Source organism: Aquarana catesbeiana, linkage group LG02 (assembly GCF_042186555.1).
Source record: "Aquarana catesbeiana isolate 2022-GZ linkage group LG02, ASM4218655v1, whole genome shotgun sequence".
NCBI classification, from domain to species: Eukaryota; Metazoa; Chordata; class Amphibia; order Anura; family Ranidae; genus Aquarana; species Aquarana catesbeiana.
Genome location: NC_133325.1, coordinates 545,260,904 through 545,276,176, shown reverse-complemented (window position 1 = coordinate 545,276,176; position 15,273 = coordinate 545,260,904). Strand labels below are relative to the sequence as shown.

Below are 15,273 nucleotides of genomic sequence, written 5' to 3'. Positions count from 1 at the left end.
GCTTAAGTTCTATTTGCAGATATCATGCCTAATTGTATTTGGGTTTTTTTTAATGCACAATTAAAAAATTGTGGAGAATAATACTTGGCTATGTGTTTTACTTCAAATGACAGTTTGGGAGTAGGCAGTTACATTTAAAAAAATACAATGTAAAATTGACAAGGGACACTAACATAATTGTATCTTTGATCTTAAAAACTACGGGATAATGGTGTTGTGGTAACTTGCCCCCCCAAAAAAAGCTTAATAATATTATTCTTGATAGAATAAAAAAAGCCTTGGAAATTCATTTGCAATAACTCCATCAGTATCACCAGCAAAGCAGCTTCATTATTATCCCATTAATGAAGAAGAGAATTTCGAGATTTCCTAATTTGCCACGTTACAAATGTTAATTCTCCATTACTAACGCTAGTTTACAAATCCAACTGCTTATGGCTCATCCTTGCTTCCGAGCATGTGTGTTTGTATTTGTGTACACAGGCTTGGAAAATCCGACAACAGACATTTGTTTGCGGAAAATTTTAAAACATGCTATCCAACATTTGTCCACGGAAAGTTGGCCAACAATTGTCCGATGGAGCGTACACACGGTCAGAGCCTGTCATCACACATTTCCCCTCGGAAAATCTAATTGTGTGTATGAGGCTTTAGGGTTGCCACCTCATTCCTTTAAACCCGAACACATATGAATTACACAAGTTCTGAGGCTAATTTAATGCAGATAAGGCACTAAGTGAGTTTAATTAACACCATAATCAGCCACAGAACCTGTGTAATGAATATGTCTTTGGTTTTAAAGGAATGAGGTGGCAACCCTACCTGGAATTGAACCTGGGAATTCTGCAGTGTCTGGCAATGACTCTTCTCACTTAGCTACCTGGAATGCTGGATAGCACCCTGTCTGATCCATTGGAAAATCTTGCCATGTGCGTTGACTTCTGCTGAACCTTGAACTGTTTGCTCCTCCCATGAGGTGGTCTATCTTTTGACTTGCCCCTGTGGCAAACAGTATGTAGGACGCACGATCAGGTCCTTTACCACGCGGGTGTCTGAGCATATTAATCTCATTAAGGCAGGTAGCACCAAACACACTGTGCCCCGTCACTACAGGGAGTTCCACGACCGAAACCCGGAGGGCACACAGTTTCTTATTATCGATAGGTATGTGGCCCCTTGGCGGGGGGGGTCAACACTTAGGGGGGTCTCCAGGTTGGAGACCTACTGGATGTATGAATTGGGTTCCCACTTCCCGCAGGGTATTAACGTGGAGTGGGACATCAATTCATTTATCAATCAATCATAGTCGTATCTGTGATCATTTTAGTTCATTCCATTTATTTCATTTTATTTTAATGTATTTTACTTAGTTCATACAATTAATTTATTTTATTTTTATTTTTATTTTATTTTTATCTTGTGGGGTTAGTAAGTAATATTTTTAACGGGTACTTGTCAATGCTGGTTAAGATATCAACCCCTTGACCAATTTTTGAATTTAGTTTCCATCTGACAAATGTTTTCTTATATATAGGTCTTTATTGTTAGTTTTTCTGTATGTGTTAGAATGCATAAGCTACGTGGGGTGCCCCTCATTGGTAGTGTCACTAATATGTAGTACTCAGTCCATGTTAGGTCATGTTTTTATTTAAATTTTAGTAATATTTTCGGACCCCTTCTAATTAATAAAATTTTTTAACCTATGGCATAGGTTTAATAAACATTTTTCCTTTTTACCACCTTTGCTGACATTGGCATCCATTGCCGGGGCGCAGTGACTCATTTCCTGTTTTTTCCATCCAATCGCTGCCCTCTATGAAGATTGTGTGCCGCTGAGGGCAGGGGACCTGGCGTGACCCCAACGGTGGGGGCGGCGACTTAGGCGGGTGTGGCTAGCCACACTCTTTACAAGTGTGAGTAACGCGGGACAAGGGGGCGGGGTGTCATGGTGCCCTGACCCATGTGATCTATCTTTCAAAACGAGGCGTGGTGCGGCGGCGGACTTCCTTTCTATGACTTCCGCTACTGCACACACCTCCCACACTCGGCCGAATAAAGAGGGCGGAGCGTGATGACGCTCCGGCCAATGTAATCTGGCCGTGCCGAGAAGGAGGCTTGGATTTCTATCCCGAGCATTTCCGGATCGGCCGGCCACAATATTAGCACTAATCCAAGCCTATTTTCATGTTTTTACTTTTATATTTTTTAACTTTGACATTTCAGAACAGCGGCGTAAATACCGCATTCTTGTACATTTTACTAAATAATAAAGTTTATATCTATTCATTTGAGAACCGGAAATGACGTCAGTTGGTCACTTCCTGGGTTGTGACACTCCCAGTGGGGGTCATTTCTTGTTTAAATTGCGGTGAAATAGGGGGGTCCACACCCCAGATGAAGGCTAGTGAGCCGAAACATGTTGGGTGGACCCCCTATGATCACCGCTTCTGATACCATTTAAGCTGTTACATCTTTATACCATGTGAGTGTTCCTTTTTTATTACTTTAATAAATGTATGCCTTTCAAAAACGATATCATGCCATGTGAGTCTTCTTTCTCTCATGGTTCCAAATAAACATCCGGTTGGCCTGTTTATACGTCGGGACGATTGAGGCTGCTGACAGACCCCCTTTCCTCCTTAATTGAAGTTGTGGATATCCGATGTTTATCTTGCTAGCCTTGGCGGCTATACAAGCTTTTTGTGACTTGTAAGACGTATGTCTTTTACAAGTCCTCTATTTCTGGTAAGCCTCCTCAGATGTTATGGTGATGGCTTTGACACACACTTAGATGTCACATTGGATTTGGTGCTTTATTGTTTCATCCATCAGTGATACTCCGTTGTTGTCCTTATCAGCTAATCCTCAGAGACTGTTGGTGGTGGTTTTTGATTTTAAAATAAATTTTTTCAAGAACACCTTTTATTAACATATATGGACTTTATTCACGGCAAATTTTTTTATATATACATATGAATTTTTTGGTTTGGTTTTTCACTATTCACAGGTGTATTGTTATTATGCTTTGTATGCTATTTCTTTTCAGGTCACATGTTATTCAATTTTCTATAATATTTTTTGTTTACCTTACTATCGCAAGATAGCTTGAATTCAATTTTTATGTTTTTGTTTTTACACATAGCGCTACACTTTATTTACATTTGTTGATTTTAGACATGTCTCTGCACTTCTTGTTTGCCAGATTATCTCCAGCCAATATCTTGATCTTGTATTCCCTGTTACCATTCATATTTTTGCTACCACTCGTTAAGGACCTTTGGTTTGTTCCTCGACTACGCTTCTGCCTGATCCCAACCTGCAACCACTTGTTACTGACCCTTGGCTTGTTTACCAACTACACTTCTGTTTGATCACTAGGATTGCAATCGGCCCGGTGTGAATGAGGGCTCTTGCCATCACACATTTCAATTGCAATTCGAACACCAGCACCTGATTTAGAATACAGAATTCTAATTTCATGGGTCTAAAGCAGAGTTACTTGTAATGGTGTGGCTACTTACAAAATGAGAAATTGCAATTTTGTAAGTGATCATGGAAATGAATAGACCATGTCAATGATATTACCTTTATCTCTAGGCACTTAAGATCTAATGTTCAAATATGTTAATTAGGTCAACAACCCTCATAGGGTATACTTAGATTTTCACATGTAATAAAGACTCAAAAAAAAACTGTCACCGTTTCTATTTTTTTTTTATTTCTTTATGCTGCATTTTTGTATCCAGGTGATTCCACATACTGATTTTTGTGGTTTCTATTCACGTATTTCTATACTTATGTGCAACTGTTTGAGTTCAGTAAACAGAGTTAGAAATATTGATAAACAACAGCACATCAACACAATTTAAGCATTAATTAGGAGGATGAATATATTGTTTTAGGTCTTAAAAGTATCTTCCAATAGAAATATCAGGTCCTAAATTCCTGGATGTAGTACTTATATCTGAAAAAATCAAAAGAGAAAGAGGTTAATGACTGATTGTATACGTATATACAAGATATATTTGAAAAGTATTGGGACACCTGCCTTTACACGTATGTGAACTTTATTGGCATCCCAGTCTTAGTCCGTAGGGTTCAATATTGAGTTGGCCCACCCTTTGCAGCTATAACAGCTTCTACTCTTCTGGGAAGGCTGTCCATAAGGTTTAGGAGTGTTTCTATGGGAATGTTTGACCATTCTTCCAGAAGCCAGGCATGTACTGGCCATCGGGACTACCTGGAGATTCCCGGTGGGCCGATGGCTCAGTGGGCCAGTCAGGTGCGGTCCTGGAGCCACTTCTCTCTGACACTGAGTGATCGCAATTTCACTCCTGTCAGGGGGAGCAGCTTCCGTCATATGCTGGAGAGAGCATTAGGCATTATGCTCCCTACAGCCTGCAGGGGGAGATAGACCAATTGTTATCACATGACTGGAGAGAGGAACGAGAAGCTGCCTTAAAACTGTGAATACATGTGGGAGGGGGAGGATACTCTGATGTGAAGGGGAATGCTGATGGGGGCTCTCTGATGTGAAGGGCTTCTGATGGGGACACACTGATGTGAAGTGGGCTGCTGGTGGGGACTTTGATGTGAAGTGGGCTGCTGGTAGGGACTCTGATGTGAAGTGGGTTGCTGGTGGGGACTGTGAGGTGAAGTGGGCTGCTGATTGGGACACTCTGATGTAAGGGGGACGCTGTTGGGGACACTCTGATGTAAGGGGGACGCTGTTGGGGACACTCTGATGTAAGGGGGACGCTGTTGGGGACACTCTGATGTAAGGGGGACGCTGTTGGGGACAAAGTGGGCCAGTCATGAGGAAGTCCAGGGCCAAATTTTTGTCCCAGTCCAGCCCTGCCAGAAGCGCATTTGTGAGGTTAAACACTGATGTGGACAACAAGGCCTGGCTTGCAGTCTCTGCTCTAATTTATCCCAGAGGTGTTCTATTGGGTTGAGGTCTGGACTCTGTGCAGGCCAGTCAAGTTCCTCCACCCCAAACTCACTCATCCATGTCTTTATGGACCTTGCTTTGTGCACTGGTGCGCAGTCATGTTGGAATAGGAAGGGGCTAAACTGTTCCCACAAAGTTGGAGGCTTGAAATTGTCCAACATGTCTTGGTATGCTGACACCTTAAGAGTTCCCTTTACTGGTTCTAAGAGGCCAAGCCCAACCCCTGAAAAACAACCCCACACCATAACCCCCCCTCCACCAAATGATTTAGAAGGGTGGTCCAATATTTTTGGCAATATTGTGTGGATGAGCAAATTTGGGGTGGAGGAACTTTACTGACCTGCACATAGTCCTAACCTCAACCTGATAGAACACCTTTGGCGTGAATTAGAGCGGAGACTGTGAGCCAGGCCTTCTCGTCCAACATTAGTGCCTGACCTCACAAATGTGCTTCTGAAAGAATGGTCAAACCTTCCCATAGACACATTCCTAAACCTTGTGGACAGCCTTCCCAGATGAGTTGAAGCTGTTATAGCTGCAAAGGGTGGGCCAACTGAATACTGAACCCTACGGACTATGACTGGGATGTCATTAAAGTTCATGTGCGTGTAAAGGAAGGTGTCCCAATACTTTTGACAATATAGTGTATATACAAACATATAATTTTCTTTTAAACAATATGTACCTGACACATATCAGGTCTTACCCACAGGAGCAGCTAAGCCCCCATTCACACTAGTGCATTTTCTTCTGCCTTTGTTGTTGAGCTGCACTGCACTGCATTTTTTGAAAAGGTGCAGGTGCTTTTTTTGGTGCAGTGCAGAGCAATTTTTGCCCTATAGACTTCAGTGGGAATGCACCAAAAATGCATGTAAAATGCATCTACAGGTATGTGCGTGTTTTGCGTGTTTTCTTTTGTGTATAAAATCCAGTCTATTTCTCCTACAAAAAAGTGTATAAAGCATGAAAAACATGTCAAAAATGTGCCAAAAGTGTGCAGTCACACTACAAAATGCACTGAAAAATGCAGCATAATTAGTGTGAATCTATTCTTAGGCACAATAATTTTGTGAAGAAAGGCCTTTTGAATATGATGAACACTGATGCTTATTTGAAAAAAAAAATTGCATTGTTATTGAAACATCTAACCAAATGTAGATACCTGCAATGGTCAGCAGTGGAGAAAAGTATTGTCAGAGAAACATTCCTTCCTATCATTCCGGCCGTGTCCTTGCGTGCATGTGCGGCGGAACGACGTTCTGGTGCACTCGCATTCGCGGTCCGACGCTACGACGCTCGCACATGCGCACTAGCGCACACCCAGCGTGACCCTTTGGGCGGCCTATAAAAGGCACTCAGATGATCAGACAAATTGCTGGTTTGTCTCAGCTTCCTGTGTAACTTGATCCTATCTCCTGCACCTGTGCCTGATTACCTGTTGTGACCCGGATTGCTATTTGACTCCTCTACTCTTCTTCTGGACCTGACCTCGGCTTGTTTAATCGGATTTCCACCTGTCTCCTGTGTTTGATCCTCTGCATGTTACTTGGACTGTCTCCTGTCTCCTTGCCTGACCAACTGCCTGTACCTGGACTTACCCGTGTCTTCTAGACACCATCCTACAGCCTGCAGCTTAAACTACTGATCCTGGTGTTTGACCCTCAGCCTTGTTCTGGACTTGCTATTATTTGTTCCAGCCTGTACTCCTATTTACCAGCCTCTGACAAGTCATGCTCCATTTAGTGCAATGGAACTGTTCTAATCAGAGCGACTCGGGTTGCTCCGACTTAGAAAAAGGTAGCTGCACTGCTTTGGAGCGATATCGGAGTGGCTTGCATTGACTACAGAAGTTGTTTGCAAGCTGCGCTGAAGTTGCGCTGTACAGGGCGGCTTCAGAGCCGGGCAACTTTGAAGCCGCCCCAGTGTGAATCGAGCCTAAACGGGCTGCAATATAAGTAGCACCATGTAGAAACCAATAATCTGCAACATTCGCTGTTTTGACTAAATGCATTGGAACCAGTTTTATAGCTGAAATGAGGGAAAGTTTAAGGTTGCTAAAAAAAACAGCAAGGGCGTTTCTAGGACATATCTCATATGTTCAGCTCCTCTCCTTATTAACCCTTTATTATGTTTATATAATTTTTTAAAATTTTCATTCATTTTGTTTGCAATTTTATTTAGTGTAACATAAAAAAAATGTGCAAAAACTTTGCCATGTCTTGTACCAAAAATATCATTTGAGTGTCTTAAATTAAACTGATTATAAAATTAAATGTATGTATTTTATTTACAGTAAAACTTTTTTTTAAACCAACACTGGTAAACATAGAAACAAAACACATCTTATTTATTTTTTGTCTGCAGATTACATAGATTTTTTTTCTGGTTTGACCCCCAAACTGACCATAAGCATATACAGTATGTGGCACAAAGGGAGCATGCTCACTCAGGAGCCCCCAGCACTGTTTCCAATGGGGAGCCCGTAGGATGGGTGATCACTGTGACAGCCCAGGAAATGTCTCCAGTGTTAAGTGAGCCAATTGGAGCTGGCAGTTAGGACTCAAGTAATGACTAAGTTATTGTTGACTAAATAGACCCATTGTAGAAATTGAGGAGCACTTTATCACAGTCCAATTGGACCTTATTATTGGATTCTTTGTGGACTCAATTACTATTTATAGTTTTTATTTATTATATATTTAATAAATCAATTTTGTCACATTTCACTGATACTTTTGATTTGCTTGGTTGTAGCGCAACACTTTTTTATGTATATGTTTACTGGGAGGGATACCTTCTCTTATGTGTTTTCAGATAAACTTCTTTGTCTTTTGCACGGTGTGCACTTATTTTTATTTTTTATTTATTAATTTATTTTTGGTGTAACTTGATCTTTTTTTTTTTTTCATCTTGACTAACTATGAATTGGCATTTCAGTTTCAACTTCAATTGCCCAACTATTGCGATGGATAGTGAAAAGCCAAGCAGAAAGAACTCTGGCCTTATAGGCAGGGGTCACTGCAAAGTAGCAAGCAATACATTCCATAGTTTTGGCGTGATTTGCCAAAAACCTTGGAAATAGGCTCAAAGAGCCTCACGAAAAAGGACTTGGGTATTTGCCTAAATGGGAACTCATGTTCCTAATAGGGGCAATACAGCTATAAAGACCATAAAGTCATTATCTTCTGAAAACACTGCTTTTCTATCAATAGTAGAAGTACAGTCAAATCATTTACATATATAACACAACATTGAGAGATGTATATTTCTTTCTATAAACAGGGTGTTCTATCTGGGTCTTCACATTGTTGGGTGCAAGAGAAAAGAAATAAGAGGTAAACACAGGAGAGAAAAGGAAGATGCAGGGTTCAAGGGGTCCATGGCTGTGGAACATGCCAGGCCTAGAGGGCAACCATGTGCACCTATATGGTCAAAGTCAAAGAGCCATTAGGTACCACTCAAAGGTTGGAGGTAAGTAGTGCTTGATCCACGAAGACCATGTTTTGTTTTAAAGGAAACTATTCTATTGTTCCATATAGTGGTCAACTTTTTATGACAATCATCCAGTATACTCCTGGTTTGACCTCCTGAAGATCAGTGGACTTCCTTGTCTTTGCTATGGTCTGTTTGTTTTCTATGAGGATATAGATCATTAACTAGAATGTGGAATGTGTTTGCCTTTCTGTGTTTTTTAAATAGCAGAGCTTCAGTTGGATCTTTGACAAGAGGATGTTGTAAGATGGTATTCAGTATTCGGTAAGTGTTTCACCATAGGTTCATTACCACCAGGCGAGTCCACCTCATTTGACGGAAGAATCCAACTGTATTGCACCACTTAAAGCCCACTGGTGATTAGTTCAGAGTGATTTTTGCTATATGTGCTGGCACTAAGTACCACTTGGAAACCAACTTATCATTTTCACTTCTGGCGTGTTCCTGTTTATTTGAGTCTGTTTCCTGTCTCGACCCTTGGCTTGTTCCTGGTTATCTGTGTCTGCTGCCTGTCCTGACATCTAGCTTGTTCCTGATTATCTATGTCTGCTGCCTGTCCTGACCTCTGGCTTGTCCTTGATTATCCAAGTCCACTACCTGCCTTGACCTCTAGCTGGTTCCTGTTTATTTGAGTCCACTACCTGCCCTTTCATTTGGCATGTTTCTGGTTATCTGTGTCTGCTTTCTGCCAGTCCTGGCCCCTGGACTATAATCCAGTAACCTCACTTACAAGAAGGTGTAGGTAAGATAGAATGATTCCAGAGAGGGGCAACAAAAATGATGTAATGTCTGAGGGATAAAACATAACAGGAGAGACTTCAGGAACTTAGAATGTACAGTTTGGAGGAAAGAAGGAAAACAGGATACAAGATTTGAACCTTGAAATACATTAAGGACATGAATTAAAAAAATAAATATATATATACATGTATATAAATGAGGCAAACTTGATGGACCACCTAGTCTTTTTTATGCCATCTGCTCTATGTTTCCATTACCTATACCGTTTCACTGTTGCCCACAGTTCTCTTATCTGCTCCAGACCTACTTTCTGGTGTCTTTCAACTCATAGTTTGTGGTGCTTAGAGCAGGATGAACTCAGGGGTTGGGACCTGGGGTCAGCACACAGCCCCTGTGAGGGTGTCCCTGGTGAATACCAACTGGTTCTTATGCCGCGTACACACGACCAGACTTTACGGCATACTTTGCCCGGCGGACTTTTCGAAAGAACGGACTTGCCTACACACGATCAACCAAAGTCCGACGGATTCGTACGTGATGACGTACGACTGGACTAAAACAAGGAAGTTCATAGCCAGTAGCCAATAGCTGCCCTAGCCTCGGTTTTTGTCCGTCGGACTAGCATACAGACGAGCGGACTTTTCGACCGGACTGAAGTCCGCCGGATAGATTTGAAACATGTTTCAAATCTAAGTCCATCAAACTTTTGATAAAACAAAGTCCGCTGGAGCCCATACACGATTGAATTGTCCAACGAAATCCGGTACGCCGGACTAAGTATGCCGTAAAGTCCGATCGTGTGTACGCGGCATAAGACTCTGCGTCCTGGGAATCCTGCATCACTTTCTCTTGTGTACTGTAGCAAGTCATTATCTGTTTCAAGGTGATCCCACTCCATTTGGCAGGTCTTACCTTTTCCAGTGTGATCTAGTGTGGCTTTTCCTCTACAGATTGAGCTCCCAAGTTTAACTTTTCCTGTGGTGCTTTGCACTACTGAAAACTTGCTGTTGGCCTACACTTTTCAGGTATGCCGGTAGGCATATGAAAGAAAGTATCCTTTCATTGGCTATCCCATCCACTTTAGCTGGAGAGTCCACATTGGGATAGTTGCCACCTTGACACTTGGGACAAGTCTTCCACTTCCAGAGATGTCCCCAGTTCCTCTTCCCATTTCAAGGTGTATGTTGGTAGCATGGAGGGTCACAGATTTAAAAGAGAGTCCAAGAATAATACCATACCTTTTAAGTGCAGATCATTCAGACATGTGGATAAGGAAGAAGTAAATGAGATGGAATGTGAAGAGATAATAATCATTCAAACTACATTTTACCTGTAAGTAGCGGAAGAGCTAACAGTAGAGAGTGTGAATTGCTCATGGATGGCAAAGCTTTTAATTGTGGATCCAGTTCACAGCTGGTGTAAGCGAGAGAGGCTCAGTGAGAGCCAGTCCTTAAAACTTTGTGGGCTCTCCAAGCCTAAAGTATAGATTGTAAAGAATAGATTGTAAGTGAGGGGATATAAGGGCCCTTGTGTATTTAAAATTAACCTTGGGTTTAGGGGAATGGGCTGTAAAGTGGTTGATGATGTTTTGCCTATATTAAGAGGGGATAGAGCATAGCCCCTCTATGCTCTATCCCCTCTTAATATAGGGGGTTAGCTAATATATGATTCTGAGGACATAAGAAAGGACATTGTCCAGGAATATCTTAAAGGGATAAAGCAATTTTAGAAAAAGTGTTGTTTTGACAGCTGCTATGCATCCAAACCAGGACAAATTAATAGGTCTCCAAGGGGTAAGACTCCCAAATATGGGAATTTACAGGATTCACAGTGAAAATCAAATGATTGTTTCAAGAGGTCTATAGTGGGACGTGGTAATGAGATGTTCAGAGTTTTGAAAGTGCTACTATTGATTTATTGCCCTAAAAGTTTATCAAAATTATGGAGTGTTTGAAGTGTAATGAGATGTAATGCATCATACACAAAAAGGCTCAATTTATATTGTATGTCTGTGAGTTCTATGCTGTGGATGCCAAGATTGTTTCTGGTCATATAAGCTAGGAGTTCTATAGTCAGAGGGGGAGGCAGCAGATATACCTTATTTGGAATGGAGTGGAAAAAATCTGGAATATTACATGGGGGTGGGGGGGAGATATATAGTAAGGTGCGTCTCAAGAATACTGAGGCCACTAGGGCTGGGAGAGAATGCAAGTGTCCGGTGGTTTGCCATCTATCCAGTGTGTGTCTCCAATGGTAGCTGGATGATTAAAGTTGGATTGTAGGGATTGATATTGGTTTAGGGGACCTAGGGAAGAAGGCAATATTATGTGTGTAAGGTAACAATCTAATGTGCAAACAGGACAGCAGCAATTCCATCAAAAATGAAAAACTGCCCTGGGCATGTTTTATATGCAGGTGTTAAAAAGTGTGGAAAAGTCAACTGGTGATGACATTGATGGAAAAAGTTGACTGAAGAGGATGAGATAGGTGGTAAACAGAGGATTGTGTCATCAGGTAGTCAGCCTATTAAAGGTAGTGAGAAATGAGCATGGGCTCAGACTCATGTTGGTGCACTCTTGGTCGGCGCAGCATGCTCTTGGCTGAGCCATTAGTGTAGTGGAGTAGGTTTGGAGCTCCTATGCAAATCTGAAAACTGGTGGGGGCCCTTGAAGGTAAACAGCAGGCAAAAAGGTAACTCCAATCTGTAGGGAGATGGTGGTGTTTTAAAGTTTTCAGGCTTTGTGACTCTCATCTTCACAATCACACTGAGTGCGATGTCAGGATATATGAAAATACTTGAAAGACAAGTATTGATTTCTTGTGCGCTGCTTGCAATAGTGTTTCTTTTGAATGATAATACCTGGGGGTTCCAGATGTTGTTTTTCCTGTTAGGGCCCAATGAACCCTTTTTACCTCTAAGCGTTCAGCTGGGATTACTGGGGCTAACTCCTGGAATAGAGAAATGGAGGTGAAAAATAGGTCCATTACTGTATTTGGCATGCTCTGAAGCTGCTATGCATCCAAAATAGAATAAATTACTGGGTCTCCAAGTGGAAAGCAAAGACTCACAATCTCTAAATTTGGAGATTGGCCCTGCGGGACCTGTTTTCTGTGCCTTTAATCTTAGAATGGAATAATGAGTTCTCCTTTCTGAAGGCCCCCACATCACTCTTGTAGCCCTTTATGTCCATTGTCATGCGGTCTATGCTATCCAATGTCCCAGTTCCCTGATCTCCTTCAAAAGCTTCTGTGATTTATTTGGATGTTGTTTGTGGCACTTTCTGGAGTGTATCAGATTTAGGCAGTAAGTCTTTTTCACGGCTGGTGTTGTCTGTAGGTTTTTCCTTGTGAGTGCTGTCGGACTCTGGCTGTTCTCAATGAGCTTCTGCCTCACTGCTTGCAGCCACCATCTTTAATTAAACATGTGCCAATGCTCCTTCTATCGGCTTGGTTTTAGACTTATATCTGCGGCCAGTAGAATGTGACATGGTGATGGACTGGAGAAGAAAATTAAGAGGGATCCCAGGCCATGTGGCTGAAAATACCAGGCTGATTGAACTAATTAATCTTCTTAATTGCTCTTGCTGGCTGAAAGGATAGCTTAGAACATGTGTATCATTGACCACTGTGTGCATACAGCCCTCTGTATTTTAAATAGTAGACTAGATAAAGAACAAATGTAAAAAGAAGCCAATTCTATAACATGCCATTGCCATCTTGTAAAACAATCCTTAGGAGTATGTCTTACTGCCAATATTAAAAATAGAATCTTGATGTAAAGCATATGTACAATGTATTTCTAGTGCACAAATATTTAATGAACAGCTTACTCCTAGAGATGATCGAACTTCATTGAGCTGAGAAAATACACGGCCACCTTCTTCAGGACAAACTCTCTTTAGGTCCTCACGGGACAGTTCCAACAACTGACTACCATTCAGAATTCCTAAGGACTTGACAGTGCTATAAAATAGGAAACATGAAGATTATTTTAAAGGAGGATGTAAAAGGATGTCCTTGTGATAGCATTTTAGGAAAAGTTGAACATTTATTTTTACAAAATGTCTTAACATTAATGGAATTTGCTAACTTGATTTTAAACGTGCTTGTTCTACTCATTTTACACTTATCCCTGCTTCACTGGTTAATGAGTTATTAATCCAGAAAAAGCATGTGCATATTGAGCATCCTGACATTAAACAAATGTTTATTCCAGGTCAGTTACTTGTAGAGGTGCGCACACAATGCTCATTTGCAAGCTGCAACCCCTTTACCTTCTTTTCCAATAACTCCCTGGGTTCCTGGACACTCCCAGAGAGGAAAAGTTCCCCAGCTTCCCTCCCTCAGCACCCTCTAGACTTTACTGTGAGAGACACTATCTATAAGTATATTCAAAAGTAGCTGTGTTGTGTATTGTGTTACTGAAGTAGTGATTCTCTGTTGTTAGAGGGTTTTACAGACTATGCTATTCAGTCATTTTACCCTGAATGGGTCAAAGAGACAATGCTGTGAAGAGTCCATGTTTGTGCAGTTTTCATGTGTTTGTGTAGCTTTCATTATTCTGCTGAATATGCATGTTTTTTGCCATCCCAAACCTGTTTGCAGTATTGATTCAAATTTTTCACCTGTTTGGTAAACTACAAGTTACAGGTACTCCCTGCCTAATCATTTGGCCGATTACCCATTCTATTAAATACTCACAAATGTGAGGGGACAGAAAAGAATAACAGTACTTTAGTATGTCCCTTCAAAAATAAGTCAGCTAAGATAGCTACCTTTCTTTTGTCCTAGCATCTTTCTTTTATGACTATTAATGTGTTGGGCCAAGTCTGGTTAGTAAATACCAATACTTACATCCTTGAGAATCCCCTATTTTTTAACCATGCTGACACTTCTTCTGGGGCTGAACTTGGTTTTAACGATGTCACAGATTGTTCCGGAAACTGTAGTGCAACAAAACATAGATATAGTTTTCTGTAGCAAACTACCAAATTCATTTGTTGAGTCATATACAGCAAAACACATTTAGTCATCTATATACCTGTCCATTATCTGTGCTCTCTAGTATGTTGCTTGGGATGAAACCCCTGTGCCCCTGGGAATTCTCAACCAGCCACCACTGTCTGCTCTGATCTAGAACCTGCAATACAAATAAACAATAAAATAACAATACAAAAGTGGGTTACATTCTTCTAAGCAAAGGAAACATCCATGCTATAAGACAGTGATCTATCCTGGCATATTCAGCAAAGCATTGCAAAGTGAAGAAACTTTTGAGAAACAGGTTATAGTTTTTGTAGTGAGGTCAGATAAGGTTGATTTTTTACTGGATGCTGTTGATTACTGTACTTTTTACATCTTTATTTGCCACCATTTCTTGTTTCATTTTATTCCTAGTTACTCCTGTGGCTCCGGTCCTATGATTCTTTGCTTCGTGACTGTATATATTTGATTTATTTATAAAGAACAAACAGGAGAGTGCAAATGCCTAGCGCATTACCATAAGCTTTTATTGAACTAAAATACAAATACCAATTGGCTACTCACAAAAGTGATAAACAGGCAGTGTATCAGACCAAACACAGACCAGTGGTAATGGAGCAACACTTAATCCCATGCATCACTCGGTTGGCAGGCTGACTCATTTCGGAGGTCACACCCCCTTTTTCAGAGCTATGCCAAACAGAGACTTACCTCCTCTTATATATACACACTCATGGGTACAATCTTAACCTGCCTTCCATTGGGAGGGTGGCTGACACCACAGTGTAAAACTCGGGTTAAAGGAAATGTGCAAAGTAATAAATCTAAATCAACCACAAAATACCCTACAGTCACAACCAATCACTTAGCCCATGGATAAATAATTAAAAAATTATAAAAAAAAGGGTAAAAAAGGGTGGAGGGTTAGGCCTGTATATCAAAAATGATGTACAAGTGAATGTGAGAGATGACATCACTTAGGGAGCAAAGGAGGAGGTGGAATCCTTATGGGTGGAGCTACAAAGGAAGGAAACTAAGGGGAACGTAATACTGGGAGTATGCTGTAGGCCCCAGAGGGGGGAGGCAGAGGCAGACCTCCTATCAAA

At 41.2% G+C, this 15,273-nt stretch overlaps 1 protein-coding gene across 1 annotated transcript in view; it reads right to left on the bottom strand.

Moving 5' to 3' along the window:
* Positions 1-3,701: 3,701 nt before the first annotated feature.
* The window catches only part of EPS8L3 (EPS8 signaling adaptor L3), a 302,100-nt gene continuing 290,528 nt past the window's right edge, over positions 3,702-15,273 (bottom strand). The window contains exons 17-20 of the mRNA XM_073615885.1: positions 14,226-14,324; positions 14,039-14,127; positions 13,015-13,147; positions 3,702-3,964 (exon numbers count right to left, since the gene is read on the bottom strand). Coding sequence (XP_073471986.1) covers positions 3,959-3,964; positions 13,015-13,147; positions 14,039-14,127; positions 14,226-14,324 — 327 coding nt within the window. The 3' untranslated portion in view covers positions 3,702-3,958. The remainder of the gene's footprint in view (positions 3,965-13,014; positions 13,148-14,038; positions 14,128-14,225; positions 14,325-15,273) is intronic.